Genomic DNA, 21,680 nt, shown 5'->3' with positions numbered 1-21,680 from the left:
TGTGGTTAAAATCAGTGTGTAAATAGCCTTGGTCAAGATTGGTCTCCTAATCGATGCACTTAGTCATAAAATCTAAACATTAATGGCCTCTAAGTAAGGTCACCCTGCTGGATGGCTAAGGAAAAGTTCTTCATAGAATGATGATCCTAATATTTTCTCTGTTCTCTCCGCAGTTTTATAGAACTAAGTGGTTGAAATTGTATTAACTTACACGTACCGTAAATAGGAAAGTGTGCCTTTCCTGCCTTTCTTTAATGCATTAGTGGCAGTATGACAGATCGCAGTGTTCTGGTAGACCATAGCCACGAAGATGTTTCTTGCTGGCTTCAACACCAAAGTGAGACACTTCTTTACTGTGGGTTTGGTTGATTGGATTCGCCCCAGCAATCAGTAACTGTGGCTGCTGTTAGAATGATAGGGCACAAAAAATTCCAATACATTTTTTTTTTTTTTTTAGCAGCGTTGTTCCCATGTGCCTGTCCCAGGCTCTGTGGTAGATCACATAATTAAGAGCTCATTCACATTGTACTGCCTGCCGCTGAAAACGAATAACACGTGTTCGCCAATTGCCGACCATGCTTTCCAGAATGATTGCTATTAGATTGTTCCGTGCAGGTAGGCTGTCGATAATCTCGGCAGCACATGTCCTATTTAAACAGGACGATGTGCTGCTGAGAATGATGATTTGTAAACAATCACAATTAGATTTTTAAGCCTGCTTTACTCGCCCTCCCCGTATTCAGCCCTTGCTTACAGTGTATGAAATGATCTGAATCCAATGACTGACCACACACCAACTAGATTAGTGGCACCACTCCAGTGCTGAAATAAAAAAAGCAAAAAACGCTGGAGTGGCGCTTTAAGAGGCTTGCACCTCTTAGTGAATCCGGAGTATCTGACTCCAAAATGCCCTTTCATCAAGAGTTGCAAGAAAATGACTGGTCTTGATGAATCGGGGCCTTAAGTGTCAATGTATAAAAACATTAAATCTGCCTTTTTCAGTAAAAAAAAAATAAATGAGAAGAAGCTGATGTAACTAGGATTCAGGTGTTCTGTGTTTTTTTTTTTTTTTTCTTTGTCCTTTTTCTGTATAATATTCAGACGTATCCAGTTACGTCTGGAGTAGCTCAGTTTTTTTCATGAGCAGGCAAAGTGTTGTATCAATGGTAGTCTTTCATGACCATTTTATTTTTTTTTTTAATTCTCTGTGATCTTCATTTATAATTTGAGACCAGGAGGATTGAATATGAGATCTCGTATCCATCAGCATGTTACACATTGTGAGAATCGGTGCACAAATAAACAAATGTTGAGCTTCGTTGAAGGCGGCTCTTTTGTTTGATGGTGTGCCAATTAAGAGAGGGTAGTCATATGAAGAAAGCTTATCTGCGGGCTCGGCTCGTAAATGTTACACAAAGACTTTTGTTCTAAGAGAATTTTAGAACAATCTGTTCCAGGCAGATTTAGCACCAAATGTGGTGACAATGTTATTATCTGTTATTTCTGATGATTGAGGTACTGTAATGTAGCAAAATTGCATCAATTGATGCTGGAATTGCCTTAGCAGTATGTGCCCAAGATTGAGGAAGAATGTGACTTCCTAAGGAAATGGCATTCTGGAAATCTATACGTTTCACAACTCATACATCAATGTTTGCTTTAAAGCACCCCTTCAGCGTGTTTTATTCCAGCACTGGAGTGGTGCCACTAATGTAAGGTCCCTGACACTTGTATTATACTCACCAACCGCCATCTTCAGATCTTCCTGCAACTTGTGACCACAACTGCTAACTGACCGGAAGTCAGAGTGACCATTACGGTCACAAGCTCTCAATGTAAGTCTATGGGAGCCTTGCTCTGGCCTCATAGACTTACATTAAGTAGTCTCACCCAGCAAACACTGGAGCGATCCAGCAGGTCACCAATTTCTGTAGACCAACCAGAGGTGCACTGGTAAAAAGGGAAGATGGCAGCTGGTGAGTATAAGACTAGGCGCAGGGAATTTAGATGCGGAGCACCACTCCAACCATGCAATTAAACGCTGGAGTGCTGCTTTATTTGGACAAGGAACATGACTATGTTTAAACTAGAGATTTGTAACCGTCAGATGCCTGACGACACCGCATTAGGATATAAGTGATCCATTGCAGTCTACCTGGAGATTTCAGGAGCAGCAAAGCTAAACTGTTGGGGCTCATTCAGACATCAGTTTTCCTCGTACCTCGAGTTATATCCATGTTTTTCATGGGTAGCACTCAAACATCTAATAATCTATGGGGCTGTTTACATATCTGTGTATTTTCGAAGACTGAGGGATCTGCACAAAATCATGGCGATATGTCCGACTTTCCTCAGAGTCTCGGATCAAACTAGCCAATGCGAGTCTGTGGGTCCATGAAAGAACATTTTTTTTTTCTAACATCCTAAAACAACTGTTGAAATCCTAAAAACTGACACACGGATCAAACTTTGATGAAATCCTGATGGGACATGGAGCAATTTTCTCTCCACTTATTATATCGATTATGTTTTTTGCATATTTTTTTGTTTTTTAGTGGGTTTGTTACATGACTTTCTAACCTTTTTTCTGCTGTGGTTTTTGTCTCCTTGGTTTATCAGGGTTTTGAATAAAGCTGCTTTGTTTTGGATACTTTGTGTTGCTAGCTTTGGTAAAACTTTGAGTCATGTATGGATTACATGTGTATTTTTAGCCTGTAGATTTTCCTCATCTCATTCAAGTCTATGGAGAAAATGTAGAAATAAATCACATTTATAGCACAGAGAAATTGACATGTAGCGGATTTGGAACCACAGGTCGGCTTATGCTGTGTTAACAAAAAACAAAATCACAGTGAACATGAGCTTTCTGAAAATCCAGTTCACTTTGCTGGAACTGTAAGATGCTGCGATAGGCCACATTCAGTATTTGGTCAGTATTTCATACCAGTATTTGTAAGCCAAAATCAGGAGAGGAAGAGGATAATAGAAACATGTCACCACTTCTTCAATTTTGAGCCAAGCCTGGTTTTGGGTTACAAATACTGATGTAAAAAACTGACTAAATACCGAACATTTGAACGTGGCCTTAAGGTACCGTTACACTAAACGATTTACCAACGATCACGACCAGCGATACGACCTGGCCGTGATCGTTGGTAAGTCGTTGTGTGGTCGCTGGGGAGCTGTCACACAGACAGCTCTCCAGCGACCAACGATGCCGAAGTCCCCGGGTAACCAGGGTAAACATCGGGTTACTAAGCGCAGGGCCGCGCTTAGTAACCCGATGTTTACCCTGGTTACCATCGTAAATGTAAAAAAAACAAACAGTACATACTCACATTCCGGTGTCCGTCAGGTCCCTCGCCGTCTGCTTCCCGCACTGACTCTGAGTGCCGGCCGTAAAGTAAAAGCAGAGCACAGCGGTGACGTCACCGCTGTGCCCTGCTTTCTGGCCGGCACTCAGTCAGTGCGGGAAGCAGACGGCGAGGGACCTGACGGACACCGGAATGTGAGTATGTACTGTTTTTTTTTTTTTTTTTTACATTTACGATGGTAACCAGGGTAAACATCGGGTTACTAAGCGCGGCCCTGCGCTTAGTAACCCGATGTTTACCCTGGTTACAAGCGAACGCATTGCTGGATCGGTGTCACACACACCGATCCAGCGATGACAGCGGGAGATCCAGCGACGAAATAAAGTTCCAAACGATCTGCTACGACATACGATTCTCAGCGGGGTCCCTGATCGCTGCTTCGTGTCAGACACAGCGATATCGTATGGATATCGCTGGAACATCACGGATCGTGCCGTCGTAGCGATCAAAGTGTCGCTGTGAGACGGTACCCTTAGGATTTGATCCCATCTTTATGATCTTTTTAAATCCTGTTTAGCCTAACTGAACAGTCATGTGTATGTAGCCTTCGTAGAAGACAAACAGAGATTAAGGCCATCATATATAGCCATGGTCCAACTCGGGCACCACAGTTGGTACAGTGCTGGCTCCAAACATACTTTTTTAGTTCTTAAAATTGTACTTAAAATGAAATACAGTAATGCTTTGTCTAGGCTGAAACATTGGACTGTATATTGACACCTTATCTTTCACTTACTTACATCTTAGAGGAGCAGTACCAGGGGCATGTTTGGCAGCCAAACATTAACAAAATATAGAGAATCTTTTAATATTGTGTGAATTAAATAACAAGAAGTCCTATTTTGGCAGCGGTAGATGTCAGATCTTGAACAGATGGATCAGTGTTAATTGAAAGAATGGCCTAACCTTGTGCTTGGCACATGGGCCCCATCATGTCCTTGTGTATATTCTGAGTGGGCAGAGCTGATACTGTGCAGGTTGCCTCTTCAGCACTGTGCTGACATGCCTTTCTTTTCCACTATTGTGCTCAGTTCTTTTTCTCTATGCATGCAGTTCCACTACCATCTTAACTTTTCTGTTTATTATTAGACTTAGGGCGCATACCCATCACCGTAAAAGAAAAAATCGGTCTGATATTTTTCCTGAAAAGTAGGATGTGTCATGTGATTTTCATGCGAGTACAGTCTGATTTTTATAACCTAGCACCCGATTGACATCCAAATGACATATGATTGTAATCCATATGTAATTCGATTTTAACATGAGCTTTTATGTAGAGCAATTCTGTCATTTAAACATAGTTTTCCAAGGAAATATTCTTATATACATGTATTTATTTCTAAATAAATTATTTTCCGAAAAAAAACAAAAAAAAAACATGGGATCCCCTGAAATTTTATTAACTAGCAGAGGGAAAGCAGACAGCTGGGGGCTGATGATTATAGCCTGGGAAGGGGGTAACACCCATGGAGCTTCCCAGGCTATTAAGAGCTGTAATCACTCCTCTTCTACACAGTAACCCCCACAGTCTGCTTGGCTAACACCTGCTGCACACATATGCTGCAGAGCAGGCTGTCAATCAGTGTGCAGAGGAGTGCCAACAATGTCTTCATAATATAGTGAGTGGTGACTGTAACCACACTCTACACCACCCCGATGACTGTAAACAAGCAGCTGCAGGAAGAATAAAACTTAAATTTTTCCCTGTATATTCTTCAGTCAGCAGGTCAGACACAATTTACCGTATATACTTGTGTATAAGCCGAGTTTTCAGCACATTTTTTTGTGCTTAAAGCGCCCCCCTTGGCTTATACACGAGTCAGTTGTCCCAGAAAGCCGGCGGGGGAGGGGGAGCGGCAGGTGACAGAGGCAGGAGCCGACAGCTGTGGCTAAAACCTGTGTTGCTGCTAAAGAAAAATTAATATGAATTTCTCTTATAGCGCGCACAGTGACACCCTCAACCGCCGGCTACCAGAAGACATCCTACTCGCTCTCCTGCGTGCCCTCGCCGCATCTCGTTGGTCCCGGCAGCTCTTCCTGAGCGACCACGTGGCCCCGCTCATTAAGGTAATGAATATGCACCCCTCTCCACTCCCTTAGGAATGGAGGGAATATTCATTACCTTAATGAGCGGGGCCACGTGATCGCTCGGCACAGAAAGAGCTGCCGACGCTGGGACCAACAAGATGCTGCGAGGGCGCGTGGAAGGTGAGTAGGATGTTTTGTTTTTTTTGTAGTAACCATTCATACAAGAATAGGGGATAAGGAGCCATGCATACCAGGACAGGACGGGGGGAGCCATGCATACCAGGACAGGGGAGCCATGCATACCAGGACAGGGATGAGGGGACAATGCAGACCTGGCTTATACTCGAGTTAATAAGCTTACCCAGTTTTCCGTGGCAAAATTAGGTGCCTCGGCTTATACTCAGGTTGACTTATACTCGAGTATATACGGTAAATGTTTTTTACCTGCTGTTTATACCTACATGTGTAAGTAAATAGCATTTCTGCAGATGACAGGTTTCTGTTGAAAAGAGAATATCCAGCTCCACAAAAAGAACTTATGATGTAATGTCCGTTCGTGATCAATAAGGGGGCTGACTTAACCTTTGAAATGAACTAGTCATCCAGCCCCATTTTCACACATCACTGGACAATTGCCAACACTGGGAGGGGAAAATAGCATTCTCCCATGTTAGTTTTGAGTCTAAAGAGGAGCTGTTGATACCAACACTAACAGCAGGGCTTCAGTGGAGCATTGATTATAATAAAAGTATGACATGAAGTTCTATACGTCTCTGTTTTAAACAATATCTATTGAAAGTGATATGGAAAATATTCCACAAACCACATTTTATCGTATACTGTGTTATATATATATATATATATATATATATATATATATATATATATATATATATATATATATATATATATATATATATATATATATATATATATACACATACACACACACACACACACACACACACACACACACACACACACACACACACACACACACACCGCTTGGTACAGACGTTGGAATACAGTTTGAATAATAGCTGAATTATAATCATTATATAAACTGTACATGGTTTTCTTGAATATATATAATCTTCGATAACCTTCATCTGGGTAAGGTCTGGTGACTTGTTGTGGCCACTCAACCAGGCCTTGTTTACCTGTCCACTTCTAATAATAAAAATTTGAATAGACACTGTATATACATACGGTAATATACTGTACGTGAAAAAAATCAAATTAACTGCCAAAGATTTGAGAATACTCAAACGTGAAACGACTAGGAACCTATTATCTTCAAGTGCTGTCATATTGCAGAACTGCAGTTTAATAGCTGGGGACCAAGCCACTCGGCAAACTAATCGGACAGGCGCGTTCTCGGCAGCTTCTCCCCCCTCGCTGATCTGAACTGACAGGTCTGTCTACTTGGGTGTATAGACAGACCTGTCAGTCACTGTCAATGGGCGGGGTGTAGCCGCAGAGACCCACCTGTCTGACTGTCTGCAGAACGCATAGACACATGACTTCATTTTTTAAATTCTTGTCCTACATACTAGAATATTGGTGGCTAAGCTCACCAGTTGTGGAGGGACTGGGTGACGATCTATTGCGTATGCGGGCCTCCCAACTCGCCCTGGTGGCAGACCTTGGAGGAGTGGAAGATGGAAAGTCGGATTTCAAATCTATCTAATGTTTTTGTCCATTCCCCTCTCCCCCGTGCAGGCTAACCTTTACCCAGGGCAGGCTTAGTCACATAGTCCTTCTATGCAAACAGTCTGTCAGTTTATTGCTGGTAAGGTCCATATGTCTGTGAGAAATAACAGGAGGTGGAGTTTAATATTACAGGGTTGATTTTCATCCTAGTCATGTGTGGGGTTGATTTTCATCCTAGTCATGTGTGGGGTTGATTTTCATCCTAGTCATGTGTGGGGTTGATTTTCATCCTAGTCATGTGTGGGGTTGATTTTCATCCTAGTCATGTGTGGGGTTGATTTTCATCCTAGTCATGTGTGGGGTTGATTTTCATCCTAGTCATGTGTGGGGTTGATTTTCATCCTAGGAAGTGGTCCACTCACAATTTTTGTCTAATTACACTGCCATGAATAAATAATGGTATCTAATCATTCTCCGGGAGCAACTTCTCTCAACAATCTAGGAGCAGTTTGGCGACGAATAATGTTTATCCGAGCACGATCGAGCACCATGTCACATGGCGTAAATGTGGCATGGCACCAAAACATTTATATTTTGGGTCCACGGCCCGGAAACTCCCCAGATCTCAATCCCACTGAGAACCTGTGATCGATACTCCAAAAAGTGGGTGGACGAACAAAAATACAGAAATTGTGGTATTCTCCAGGCACTGATTCGGCAACAATGTGTTGCCATCAGGCAGGAATTAGCCCAGTCCCCCCGGTCACTATCACTACAAATTGGGGGCGCGGTGACCGCAGGGACTCAATCGCTACTGAGCATGTGACACTAGAGTGTGATTCAGGCACGTCTGCTATATTTAAGCCACATGAGGCCACAGAACAAGATGTGTGCTTGAATGGTATATTAGTGACTTCAGAACAACACTTAGCTGAAAACTTTGTGAAAACTAAATGTTATCAGTCGCAAAACTTTTGGCCATGACTGTAGTCATGTCGGCTGACATTTAAATTATTAGATTCAAAGAATCTAATGGCAAGTTGTCAAGTTGATTAAAGATGCTGACAAAATGACAGTAAATCCTTTTTCAGTTTCTTGCCTTCACTGTTGCAAAAACTGCTGCAACAGCAAAATCTTAAAATGCCAGTATCTGTAAGTAAAATAATAGATGATCTAGTGTTTGCTATTATCTTTTAACTTACTTTTATGATCAATTTTAATTATTTTTTATTGGTTTAATTTGCGGCTAAGTTATTTATTCAGTTATGCCTATGTGGGTTTTCACCGCCTACTCCACCGGTATTGTTCTTTTTGTATGTGTCCAAGATATAGACATTTGAGAATGAGGGATGATGTGAGAGATGACTATAGGCTGAGTGATTAAGACTTGCTTTGCGCACACCACTTAATGAATTTGCCGCATCTTCTCAGGGACCTGGGTAGCATTTCTGGCATAAGAAGTGGCACCATTTTTCCTGAATCTGATTGGTGGGCATAGCCATGTCGCAAAGTGTTTTGCGCCTGTTTTCCAGGGAAAACACTGTGTAGGTATTTGCAGCAATACGGAATTTATTAGCCATTCTTGATCTGAGCACCCTGAGCTTCAGATGTCAGATACTCATGAAGATTCTTTGGAGATCTCCCAGTTTTGTTCTTCAATTCTTTTCGGACCTTAAAAACTTGGCAGAAAGTGGGGCAAAGAAGGTTTACTTTAATTTTGACCATTAGTGGATCCAAGCTTCTTACCCTGTCTGAGAGAAATTGCCCTCTTGTGGGTAAACAAATGTTCTGGAGGGCCTCCTTTTTTATTTATTTATTTTTTTTTTTGTCTACATGGTCACAATGATCTATGTAGAAAAGCAAAAGAAGCTACCCAAGAACATGAGTTCTCTTTAATTAAAGATTTGCTTTAATTGTGCTTCTGATATCTCATTAAAAGCAAGAAGAATGGAAAGGAAAGATAGAGCCTTAATGTGTTTTATCAACCTGGGAGAACAAATTGTGGTTCTCCAGTAATGTTCCTTTATTATGAGCACAATTATCCGGCTTGAGATCACACATGTAAACAAAGGAGGATTATACTTACTGGGAGGTTTATGATGTCACGGGGCAAAGACCCAACCGAAGTGAAAGCTGGACGTGTAAAGCCCTCTTATATAGAGAGATGCCAATTAGTTAATGCATAGAGCTATTGTTAACTCTTCTACTTTTCAGGTGTCTATGTTCTTTTCCATCAATTCACACTTATCTGCCTTCCGAGGTGTTTGGTAGAGGTCCTCCCTTCCCTACCAGTGTCCGTTTATGGAGTTGTGTTGAGGCTGAGCGTGCACACCATCGCTATATATATAACTAGGAGTAGGGGATGATGGCTAAACTCGCACATCTAGTTTACCCATTACACAAATTCAAGGCACCGGGATTATTTCGATAGTTTGGTTATTTAGATAACTTGTGCTCCCCAGTTAATCCCCGCTGCCTCAGTCCTCACCTTGAGGGGTCCTGTGCATGTTTACTAGTTGACATGCTGAGATGACATGCCAACTACTTGCTTGTGGTCATTGCAGCCAAATACTGGCCTCAGCTGTGATTTACCAACTGTGACACCATCAAGTGTCACAAGTCGATCACCGCCTTTTATCACCCCATGATTGGCGCCATATAAGCAGATCAGCAGTCCTTTAATGGCCTGATTAGACTGGCCAACTGCACTTATGTATCCATAGAATAATCATTCTGAATTAATTTTTTTTTAGATTAACACGATCTGTTCTAAGCACCTAGAATATATTAATATTCTCAACATCCCTTGCTGGATAATGTGCTGCCGAGAACATTAAATTTTTATGCAAGCTTAAAAAATAATTTTTACTGTGTGGTTTCCTCACTAGCTGTATGATAGGTAGCTTGCTTAGCCAAGCCAAAAAGCGGGAAGCTCGTTCCCGATTATTGTCCTGTGGATGTGCCCCATAATGTCACATTGGCAGTATTGGGTAGTGTGAAATTGTATCTCCTAGATCACATCTGATTTGTACATGAATGTGCTCGTGAAGGTCAGCAGTGTAAATTCCTATTGTGTATCTTCACCCCAGGTACACTGGGGACATTATTAATAGTGTTTATGTCATGAAAGTGCCAGGGCATAATCATAGGAAATTATACCCCAAGGGATTTCATGACCTAGTTTTACCAACAAAGATGGACTGGAATTGCTCCAGCAAGCTCTCAGATTTCTTGCACCTGCCCATCTGGTTTCAGGATATTCTTTATTATTTTCTTTTTTTTAAAATGATCTCTTCTATTATAAATAGTGGGGGCCCCACCAATTACAGAAGCATGCAGCCCCCTTCATTATTGTAGAATTAGCAGTAGGCAGCACGGTGGCTCAGTGGTTAGCACTGCAGCCTTGCAGCACTGGTGTGCTAGGATCAAATCTCACCAAGGACAACATCTGCAAGGAGTTTGTATGTTCTCTCCGTGTTTGCGTGGGTTTCCTCCGGGTTCTCCGGTTTCCTCCCACACTCCAAAGACATACTGATAGGGGATTTAGATTGTGAGCCGCAATGGGGACAGCGATGATAATTAATATCTGTAAAGAGCTGCGGAGTTAATGGCGCGATATAGGTGAGTAAAACAAATAAAACCTGTAACACTCCAGTCACTATACAAAGTCTGTTTGCAGTGAGTGAGGGTTTTTTTTTTTATTATTGTTGATTAACATGCCCATTATTTGTGATATCCTTTTTTTGTGGATAGAGCACATACTCATTATACTCATTGAAGTGAATAAAAAAAAAAAAACAGCTCACGGATGCCATCTGTTTTGCATTTGTATGCTGGCAATTTTTCACTGCCTGGTTACTAGCTTAGGAAGAGAATTGTATGATACGTGGATGGCAAAAAACGAAAACACAGACCAAAATTGAATGTCAATCGGTTCCAGCATGCTAATGGAAAATGTTCCTTTTTTTCTGTTTGCTATAAAAATACTAGTATGAGGATAATCTATTTCTTATTTGTAAAAAAAACCAAAAACATTGTAATATCAAAAATACCATTTGAGATATACAACACATTTATTTCCTTTTAAAAAAATAAATAAATAAAAATTTGGGGCAAACTCATTCTTTAAAGTGTAATGGCGGTTTTAAACAAAGATTTTTGTTACCCAAGTTCTGTGATCTTCGGTGTGGAGAATGAAATACTGCTGCTTTTTGAGTAGTTTTATTTTTACAGCCATTTTCCTTTTTAAGAGACAATCTTCATCCTGTTACTATCACAAGATCCAGTGTGACCGTGGCTTATGCTGCTTTTCCATAAGACTTGCTTATGATATAATGTGTGGCAGTAGAGTAGAATTATGTATCTCATTGTTGCATTATTCATGTATATGTGCATTGTTCTTGCCTTTAGGTTGCAGTTTCTGTTCGCCATCCCCACAGAATTATATGCAGATGCCAATTCTACAGACGTCCCATTGTTTGTTAGATCAGGGAAGCCTCTCATGTAGTCTGTCCTGAACTGCAGAAAGAGCAAGTCTGTTCAGCTCATCAAATAGCTCAGATACCAATATTCCTATTCACTGTAAGCAAAGTGCAAGACATCTGATCCAAGATGACTATCCAATTTAGTCCTGAGAATGGTTCTAGAATAGTCAGCATATCTTTATGAAGTGAGACTATAGAATGTATCCAGAATTGGAAAGCCCATATCCATAACTGCAGTGTTGGTACACCTGAAAGATTTATTCTAATGTTTATTATTATTATTATTATTATTATTATTATTTGTTAAATAGTATTGAGCAGATTGGCTTAATTTTATCCCCTTTTATTTCTTGCCTATTGTCCATTGCTGCGTTTTATGTTGGATAAAACAAAAATTTACTGATGACTTTTCTTTTTTGTCTTCTAGGAACTGGAAATACTGTGGTTATAATGGTTGGCTACCCAAAAGGGATGGATATCATGGAGCTTTTGAGACGAAATATACCAGTAAAGATGATCATCACTGTTGGCACCAGGCATGTTCAGGAATTCATCAGTGGTCAGTCGGTGGTATTTGTAGCCATTGCCTTCATCACAATGATGATTATATCTCTTGCCTGGTTAATATTTTACTACATCCAACGCTTCCTATATACTGGAAATCAGTATGGAAATCAGGTGACTATATAGTTTTATCAGCTGTCAGTTTTTAAGTATTTCACAGGATATGAGGGGTATAAGCTGCTGCTAGAATCCACCTCCTGCGGGCACAAGGCAATGGTCATGTTAAAGTCCAAAATACAGGTGTTTCTCACAAAATTAGAACGTAAAAGTCATTATCTCAGGAAATTAGCATAATTAACAAAAAAAAAACCTGCAAAGGCTTTGTAAGCTTTTAAAAAGGTACCATAGATTGTTGCAGTAGGCTCCACAATCATGGGGAAGACTGCTGACTTGACAGATGTCTAAAAGGAAGTCATTGACTCCGCAAGGAGGGTAAGCTATAAAAGGTCATTGCTAAAGAAGCTGGCTGTTCAGAGTGCTGTATCCAAGCATATTAATGGAAAGTTGAGTGGAAGGAAAAAGTGTGGTAGAAAAAGGTGCACAAACAACCGGGATAACCGCAGCCTTGAAAGGATTGTTAAGAAGAGGCCATTCAAAAATTTGGGGGAGATTCACAAGGAGTGGACTGCTGCTGGAGTCATTGCTTCAAGAGCCACCACACACAGATGTATCCAGGACATGGGCTACAAGTGTCGCATTCCTTGTGTAAAGCCACTCATGACCAATAGACAACGCCAGAAGCGTCTTACCTGGGCCAAGGAGAAAAAGAACTGGACTGTTGCTCAGTGGTATAAGGTGTTGTTTTCAGATGAAAGTAAATTTTGCAATTCATTTGGAAATCAAGGTCCCAGAGTCTGGAGGAAGAGTAGAGAGGTCCACAATGCAAGCTGCTTGAGGTCTAGTGTGAACTTTCCACAATCAGTGATGGTTTGGGGAGCATTTTCATCTGCTGGTGTAGGTCCACTGTGTTTTATCAACACCAAAGTCAGCACAGCCGTCTACCAGGAAATTTTAGAGCACTTCATGCTTCCCTCTGCCGACAAGCTTTTTGGAGATAGAAATTTCATTCTCCAGCAGGACTTGGCACCTGTCCACACTGCCAAAAGTACCAATACCTGGTTTAAAAACACAAGTATCACCGTACTTAATTGACTAGAAAATTCGCCTGACCTTAACCCCATAGAGAATCTATGTGGCATTGTCAAGAGAAAGATGAGACACCAGACCCAACAATGCAGATGAGCTAAAGGCTGCTCTCAAAGCAACCTGTGCTTCCATAACACCTCAGCAGTGCCACAGGCTGATTTCCTCCATGCCACGCCACATTGATGCAGTAATTGATACAAAAGGAGCCCCGACCAAGTATTTTGTGCATTTACCGAACATACATTTCAGTAGGCCAACATTTCGGAATTTAATATCATTTTTCAAGCTGGTGTTATAAAGTATTCTAATTTACTCATAATCATCAACATTAACAGAAATAAACACTTGAAATAGATCACTCTGTTTGTAATGAATCTATAGAATATATGAGTTTCATTTTTTCTATTGAAGAACTGAAATAAATTAATTTTTTGATGATTTTCTAATTTTGTGAGAAGCACCTGTAGATGCTTCCTTCCCCGGCTTCCATGTGCTCAATATTTCTCTCCATTGACATCTGCTGTTGCGGGATGGTCTGGTGGCCCCTCCATACACATGAGATGTGAGATTATACTGAAATTGTGGGTTTATCCAAACTTTGTTTAATATGTGTTACCAATTTTAATCTTCATTACTATTTGATTGAATAAATGTGGCTTTTTAACTTGTATTCCTGTATGAGCAACCATGTGACAGTATAAATACACCTAAAACAAGATCCGTACAATAAAGACAATTTATAAAGTTATTATTTTATTTTAACTGTAGTTCAATTTATTTGCTTTGTTTTAAAGGGTAACCGGAAGGAAACCAAAAAAGCCATCAATCAGCTTCAGTTGCATAGAGTAAAGAAAGGAGAAAAGGTAATAAGAAATGTACACCAAAATGTTCATCCCAAATGTTTCATTATACTCTCTTTTCAGGCTGTTTTAACACATTCTAGAATGTTTTACAGATAGGTTTGCAATTGCCTTTTGAGTTCTTAACATTGCAATGTGATCAGACTCTGGGAAGGATACAAGGGAATCTGAAAGGCATAAATCTCATGTTTGTAGGCTTATAAATTAAAAAAAAAAAGGTATATTTATTATGTGGTTTAAAACAAAAGCCCACAGTGATGATTATTTAGATGTGATCTAAGAAGGAGCCACTCCCCCACCACTATTAAAGCGCCACTATAGCACCGGAGTGGTGCTACTAACCTACTCTCCCTGTCCCCAGTATCATTTTAACTCGCAGCTGTATTCATCTTTTATCAGCGCCGCTTCGGTCTCGTAACGCTCTGAAGTAATGGTTACAAGTGGTCAATGTAAGTCCATGAGAGACAGAATGAGGCTCTCATAGACTTCAGTTGAAAAATGACCTCTGGCTCGCTCCAGCAAACGCTGCAGTGAGTCAACAGGTCACAAACTGCTGAAGACTGACCAGAGCAGCCCCGATATCAGATATCAGCTGGTAAGTAGAATACTAGGGGCAGGAAACTTAGACTAGAAACACCACTCCAGTGCTGCAATGAAGTGGTGCTTTAAGGCTGGGCTCACACAAGAATGCTTCATGGTCCATGTATGGTCCACAATGCCCGGTTTGACCAGAAGTTTCTAAAACCAAACTTATGTAGACAATTATGATGCTGTCGGTTCAGATTGGAAGATCCAGGCCCAGGCATTGCAGTCTATATACCGACTGTGAAATACACAGGTGATAACTCTTACCAACTCTTTTAACAAATGTACAAAAAGTCCCTCCTCATACGGAAGCTGATTACTCAATCATGAATTGTTCTCCTTTTTCTGTTGTGATTCATAACTGCGTCAGTAGTGTTCTGTGCAGTATAATTAAATACTGGTTGGAACAGATCATCCTCCTGAATATTCAGTCCTCTGGAATCTTTGCCGTGGTCGGGGTTCATACAGTATGCATTATATTCCTCCTCTCTATATGTCGCCTCTTCAGTACTAGCTCCTCTCTGGTCACATTTGTACCCTGCAGATGTATGACTTGCGCGTTAATAACATATGTAAAAATGTGCCATGCTTTGACTTATGTCTGCCTAAAGGTATCAAAGTTTTCAGTAATTTTGACCCGTTTGTTGTTTGTTTCACAATAAAAAAAAAAAAACAACAACAAATATTCACATGATGCAGAGCCTCAAAAAAACAAACAGCGAGACACCAGGTTGTGAGGTAGCAAAACACGACACATGCCATGGTTTTGCCTAAAATTTGCCGCTGGGCTGGAAGTTAATAAAGTCATACATATTGAAAGGAGAGTATTCTGGTAGTTGTGGAGCTTCTATGTGTTACTTTCATTTATTAAGTGTCATAGCCCACATTTTTCTACATTTCTATCAGTGTCCTAAAATGGTCAATACATATTTGGAGTTTTTTCATCTTTAATCTGTGAGATGACCACCACATTTGCCACTTGAAATGACAGTTTTACCATGCAGCCGCTTTGATAAATGTTGGGTCAGGAACTCGTACTTATCTGGAACATCAATGTACTTTTATATCTTGGCTCAGGCTTATTTTTATCAATTCTTATTTACTTTCTAAATATTATGCCGCCCAAACTAGAAACCACAAATCTCCTAACATTTGCAAAGTGATTGCCCAATGACTCAGTCCCGTTCCTCCCATACTACGGCATTGTCGTGCGTGCGCTTGTTCTATGGACTAGTTCTGATAGACCAGAATTTGTCTGGACAAGTCAATGTACAGTTGTCAGAGCTGCTGTCGTCATCCAGGACTTGTCTGTAGAAATATTTTGAGTGTAATGTCAGCAGGATGTGACTCATTTCTGCTTATTGGATTGTATATGTGACAGTCTGATGTGTTATTGAATTGCTCCACTCCAGGGTATCGACATTGAAGCAGAAAACTGTGCGGTGTGCATAGAGAGCTACAAACCCAAAGATGTTGTTCGTATTCTCCCATGCAAGTATGTTCTATATTTTACATTCCAATTTCCACATTACATTAGAATGTGTGACGTTGTTAAAAGTACAAGATGGGAGCAGCATGAGGAAATTACTACAAGATGGGGACCATTACTACAGGACGAGAGACATTATTACAGAATTGGTGACATTTTTACAGGATGGGGGAAAGAATACTATAAGGGGCTAATGGTCAAACAATAATACTGTATGGGGCCGTTTGTCGGACAAAAAAAGAAAACTATTTTTAAATATTCGAAATACGATAAACTCCATTAAAAAGAATAAAAAAACTCCTAAAATTTTTTAAAAAATGATCTAAAAGCCAGATAGAAAAATCACTGAAATTGTCCTCTTCTCCCAGAAAAAAAAAACGACCCGTCATATTCAGATTTTCTCTATATGGCCCATTTACCCTGCTAAGTTTGAGAAAGAAAAGCTGAAATAAATCATTTTCTCCATTGTTATTCTGACATTTTCACATTCTTGAAATATAGTATTTATCCCAGCTGACCTAATAGTGGGAATGTGTACTGGGATTACATGTCTGGAATTCTGTAAAAAATAAGTTGTGATATATGTCATGACTTCAATTGTACATATATTGAAGTGTTGGCTTTTTACTCTATTTTTTTTCATTGAGTTTTAATTTTTTGGGGTGAAACCATGCCATCTGCTTAGCAAAACCTTTGCATATGCTACTCACCAGAAATGGCCAGTTCATGCCCAGCTTGTCCATATTATTTCTACAGATTGCGGGTCATATAAAGCAACACGTTCATTAGATCCCTCCATTATAGCATAGTGTGCATGTGCTAGATTACTGGACATTCAGATTATATAATATTAGGTCAGATTGCGATCAATCTTCCAACATGCTTGACATCCTGTTGGGGGAGACTGCTTTGCTAACTAGATGGCATGGCTTCACTCACAGGAAATAAAAACAAAAATCCGAAAACTGCACAAAAATTCTTATATGCAAATTGCCTCTTCTGAGAAAAAGAGGACTTAACTCTATAGCGCCACCTGTTGGCGCTATAGAGTTAAGTCCTCTTTTTCTCAGAAGAGGCAATTTGCATATTTAATTTCCCAGAGGAGCATTGCAAGGCGAATAAGCCTCCTTACCTTGACAAGCCAGCTGGTATGTCACTCTCCATAAGGAGAAACGTTACCCCTCAGAAATTCTTATACATTTAGTAAATTCACACTTCATTTTTCACCCACATTTATAGAGATTATACCTACAGCGGCCACCCCTACTTATTTGGAATCTCAGAATAAGTAATTATACCTGGAAAGGCTATAATCCTCAGAATTCAATCCCAACACTTCTGGACAAATGTACTGTACTTTTTTGTTTTTCATTTTGCTGGATGTAAATCTGCTTCCATGCGTTGTTACTGACCCTTTTCTCCCCTCCATTAGACATATCTTCCACCGGCTGTGTATAGACCCATGGTTGCTGGAGCACCGGACGTGTCCTATGTGTAAACTGGATGTTATAAAAGCTCTTGGATTCTGGGTAGGTCCGTTAGAGCCACATTGCATGGCAGCCTTTTCTTTTTTTGCTATTTTCATTTTTGCTTTTTCTATATTGGGGTCATACATTTTACAGGTTGTAACACATCATATGTTGTGTCTTTTTTTTTTTTTCTTTTTTTTTTTAAAGGATTCCTACAATGCATGTAGTTCTTACAGCAATTATAGACTCCTTGGCACTACTTAAGTAGAAAATCCCCATGTTTGTTCCGGAATGAAGGCTCTAAGGCATCAAGAATGACATTTATGACATTTTCTGTGCTTCGGGGTGGAATGTGTGAGCAGGGTCTTTTAATTCTCCGATCCCCCACCAGCCTCATCTGCTTCTTGTACAGGTCACTCCTGCCTCCTTTAGTTTATAGGGCGCTAAATTCTGCTGACACGTTCTCTTAAAATAAAGAATAACTAGGCAGATTTCTTCACCAGTCACCCGGTGCACAGGGGCCGGACTGTACATGGGGTCTTCTCCTCCCAGTCTCCCGTCTGTGAATGAGCTGCCGCCTCTGTTTGAAATCTCAGCAATGACCTGTCATTCATAGACCGGCAGCAGGCGGAGGGCAATCACAGACAGGGAGGAGAAGACCCCCTGTACAGTCCGGCCCCTGTGCACCGAAATCTAATTAGCGGAAAACTTCAAATGGTGACTGAAGGAGAATCACAAAGGGGATTTCTTCGCCAAAAGATATCAATGTCATCAGTATTACATTACAAAATCCTGCCTACAGGTTCTCTTTAGATAAACCTATTGCATGCTATCTGTTCATAAGATAGCAGCATGTCCTGTCACTTCAGCTTATATGGGGCAGAAAACGCCTTTTACCTATTGAAAAGTACTAATTTATCATTTAAGTTCTGTTACTAAATCTCTTGCTATATTCACCTGTACTGAAACATGATTTATTTCCAACACCACAAGCTCAGCTTGATGGAAAAAGGTCTTGTGTTTGTGAACATCCCTTGTCTGGATAGTGGCATCCCCTGAGCTCATAGGCCTCAACCCAGGGAAAGCAGCCTTCTCTCTGTGATTATGTACATAAGATTAGAAAGAGTCTGCTATTGTCTCCAGGAATGCACATTATGGACATTGATGGGTATTCCCATCTCCAAGATCCTATCCCTGTATGTAGTAGGTGTCATAATTATTTTAGCAAATAAACCCAAGTGGCAATGTAGTATAGTTTTTCTGATTAGCTATGTCTCTTTCCTAATGTGAAGCCATTGCAGGACCTAAGGAAAGAGACATAGCAAATCAGAAAAAATATTCTACATTTCTATTTTGAGGTATTTGCTAATAATATTGTTACACCTACTACATATTGGGTTAGGATCTTGGAGATGGGAATATCTTTTTAAGTTCAAGTTTTTAATTCAGTCCCATTACCACAAGTATGCGAAATAAATCATCTGACCATGCAGTTTGGCTTCTTGTGGAGCACTGAATTTGAGCATGGTACTGTAATTGCCACAGTTGTGAGAAGACACTTTGTGAAATTTCTTTTCTTATTAATATTTCATGATCAACTGTGAGTGATATTATTGAACAGTGTAAGCGTTTACAGAATGGGGTCACTGAGGCGCATAGTGCATAAAAGTTGCCAACTCTCTGCTGACCCAAGCATCTCGCGGTCCCAAACTTTCTCTGTGAAAACTGTGCCCCCGGACCTTCATGATAGGCAGCAGCTGAATCTCTGGCAGGAGCGGTTAATGACCAGCGCTGGGTACAACTGACAAGTAGTTGCCGCTGTTAATAACCACATGCCTTTTTTTTTTCTAAAGTCCCAGATATCCTCTTTAAGATGCTGGAATAACCTCCGAGGATTTCCTAGGCAAATTCACTACAGGAAAAAGCCATCTTGCAGTCATGTTTCCGGTGACTTTTTGCTATAGTTTAAACTATCTGGTGTCTCCGTAGCAGAAACCGCGCAGAAAATGAACAATGCTACTTCTTAACCATCTCACTTTGTCTAAACCCTGATTTGGTGAAATGAAGTAACAAAGGCCGGAATATGTGCACAGCAGGGGCGTTTTTACATTGCTGTGCATTAGCATCAATTTTTTAACTGAAAAAGACGGTGTGCGCATAACACAATTGTGTTCAGTTATTAGTATAGAAATGATGTCCATATGGGGACAGTTTCAAACCCCTCATTCAGAATTGCTAAACTGGTGAGGACATTATGAACCCACTACTGGAGCTACGTAAAGAGCACAAAGCCTCACTGTACTTGAATATGTAGCTGACTGCGAGCAGTCAGGACAAAGTGTTTCACAGTTTTTTTTATTTATTATTTACTTGTACCGTTTTGTAGATCTGGATTGTACTATGTACCAGGATATTTTAGTCTTTGTAACGTAATATCTGAATATTTTTAGATGATTTCTGTAACTTGCTGTTCCGTACAAGTCCATGAAGAAAGTGATTACGCGGAGCTTTTGTGCATCTGTATATATAGGCGTTTGTAGCTCTCGTTCTATGTGCAGCATTCAGGCAATTAGAAGGACCCTGTGTTCTGGTGGTTGGGACACATGGTGCAGCGGAGCTCGTGAGAGCATAAATAAAAGTCCTGCTCTGAAAAAACTCCCTAATAACTTGCCTCCAGGTGAAACTCACCGCCATCTGCCCTGCTGAATTCAATTATTGGGAACGGTAGAAGAACGTGTTTGAAGTACATGAAGAGATTAAATGAGACAATCAACTGCTTGGGAAACTCATTCTACCTTCCCAAATCTGAATAGCATCTGTTTCGTGTTCCTCAGAACCCCCCCACGTTGCTTTCCTAGAACTAAACATCCAAAGAATGTATTGCCTCTTGTATGCTCATGCATGTATCCATATATAAAGTATGGTGGAATACATTACTTTCACACGTATGCCATCCAGCATAACCTTACCAATGCTGAACACCAAAACATAACTTAAGTAGCTTTAGAGGTAACCAATGATGATGATGATGAAACTTGCCTAATAGTAGGCAATGTGAGGACATAATAAAACACCCAAAACTTTCCTTTTCAAATTCCAGCATTACCTTTCCAGAGGTTGCAGCCTGTCCTGCAGCTAGTCAAAAGCCGAACATCATTTGTGTGACCACTGCAGACAGTCTCTGGTCCCACTGGTCAAGTGTTGTACCGTATTTTCCGGATTATAAGGCGCACATAAAATGTTGAGAATTTCTCAGAAATAGAAAGTGCGCCTTATAATCCAGTGCGCCTTATATATGAACCAAGAGAGAGGTTCATACAGGATCCTTTACCTCTATCGTGGGCGGCAGGGGTCGGCGGCGGCATACCACAGCACCACCACTATTGGTATATATAAGACCAACTGGCTGCGGGCCCGAAGTGAAAGTGAAAGTACAAATAAAGTGCACGCTTATATTACGCCCCTAATTGGCACCTGGTTCCACAGCACAATCTAGCTCCAACAGTATTAAAGGGAACCTGTCACCCCGTTTTTTCAGATTGAGCTATAAATACTGTTAAATAGGGCCTGCGCTGTGCGTTACTATAGTGTATGTAGTGTACCCTGATTCCCCACCTATGCTGAGAAATACATTACCAAAGTCGCTGTTTTCGCCTGTCAATCAGGCTGGTCTGGTCAGATGGGTGTGTTCACAGCGCTCTTTTCTTCCCCAGCTTTCCGTTGGTGGCGTAGTGGTGTGCGCATGTCCAAGTTCCGAATTCCCTGCGCCCACGTGAAGACACAGCGCGCGATCTGCGCTGTCATCCCTTTCATCGGTGGGGGCGGCCATCTTCCTGGGGCCGCGCGTGCGCAGAAGAGTGCTCTGCAGCGTGTCTGCTGCACGGGGCTTCAGGAAGATGGCCGCGGGATGCCGCGCGTGCGCACAAGAGATCGCGGCGGCCATCTTTCCAAAGCCGAGTTTGCATCTCGGCTTTGGGAAGATGGCCGCCGCGATCTCTTCTGCGCACGCGCGGCATCCCGCGGCCATC

General features: G+C 40.9%; 1 protein-coding gene across 2 annotated transcripts in view; it reads left to right on the top strand.

Annotated features, from left to right (window-relative positions):
• The window catches only part of RNF149 (ring finger protein 149), a 75,964-nt gene that overhangs the window by 25,337 nt on the left and 28,947 nt on the right, over positions 1 to 21,680 (top strand). For both annotated transcript variants that reach the window (XM_077296627.1, XM_077296628.1), the window contains 4 exons: positions 11,967 to 12,217; positions 14,044 to 14,112; positions 16,107 to 16,189; positions 17,616 to 17,712. In XM_077296627.1, coding sequence (XP_077152742.1) covers positions 11,967 to 12,217; positions 14,044 to 14,112; positions 16,107 to 16,189; positions 17,616 to 17,712 — 500 coding nt within the window. The remainder of the gene's footprint in view (positions 1 to 11,966; positions 12,218 to 14,043; positions 14,113 to 16,106; positions 16,190 to 17,615; positions 17,713 to 21,680) is intronic.

This window comes from Ranitomeya variabilis, chromosome 3, assembly GCF_051348905.1.
Source record: "Ranitomeya variabilis isolate aRanVar5 chromosome 3, aRanVar5.hap1, whole genome shotgun sequence".
In the NCBI taxonomy this organism is placed as follows: domain Eukaryota; kingdom Metazoa; phylum Chordata; class Amphibia; order Anura; family Dendrobatidae; genus Ranitomeya; species Ranitomeya variabilis.
Note: the sequence above shows the minus strand (reverse complement) of the source record. Positions and strands in the feature narration are given on the sequence as shown.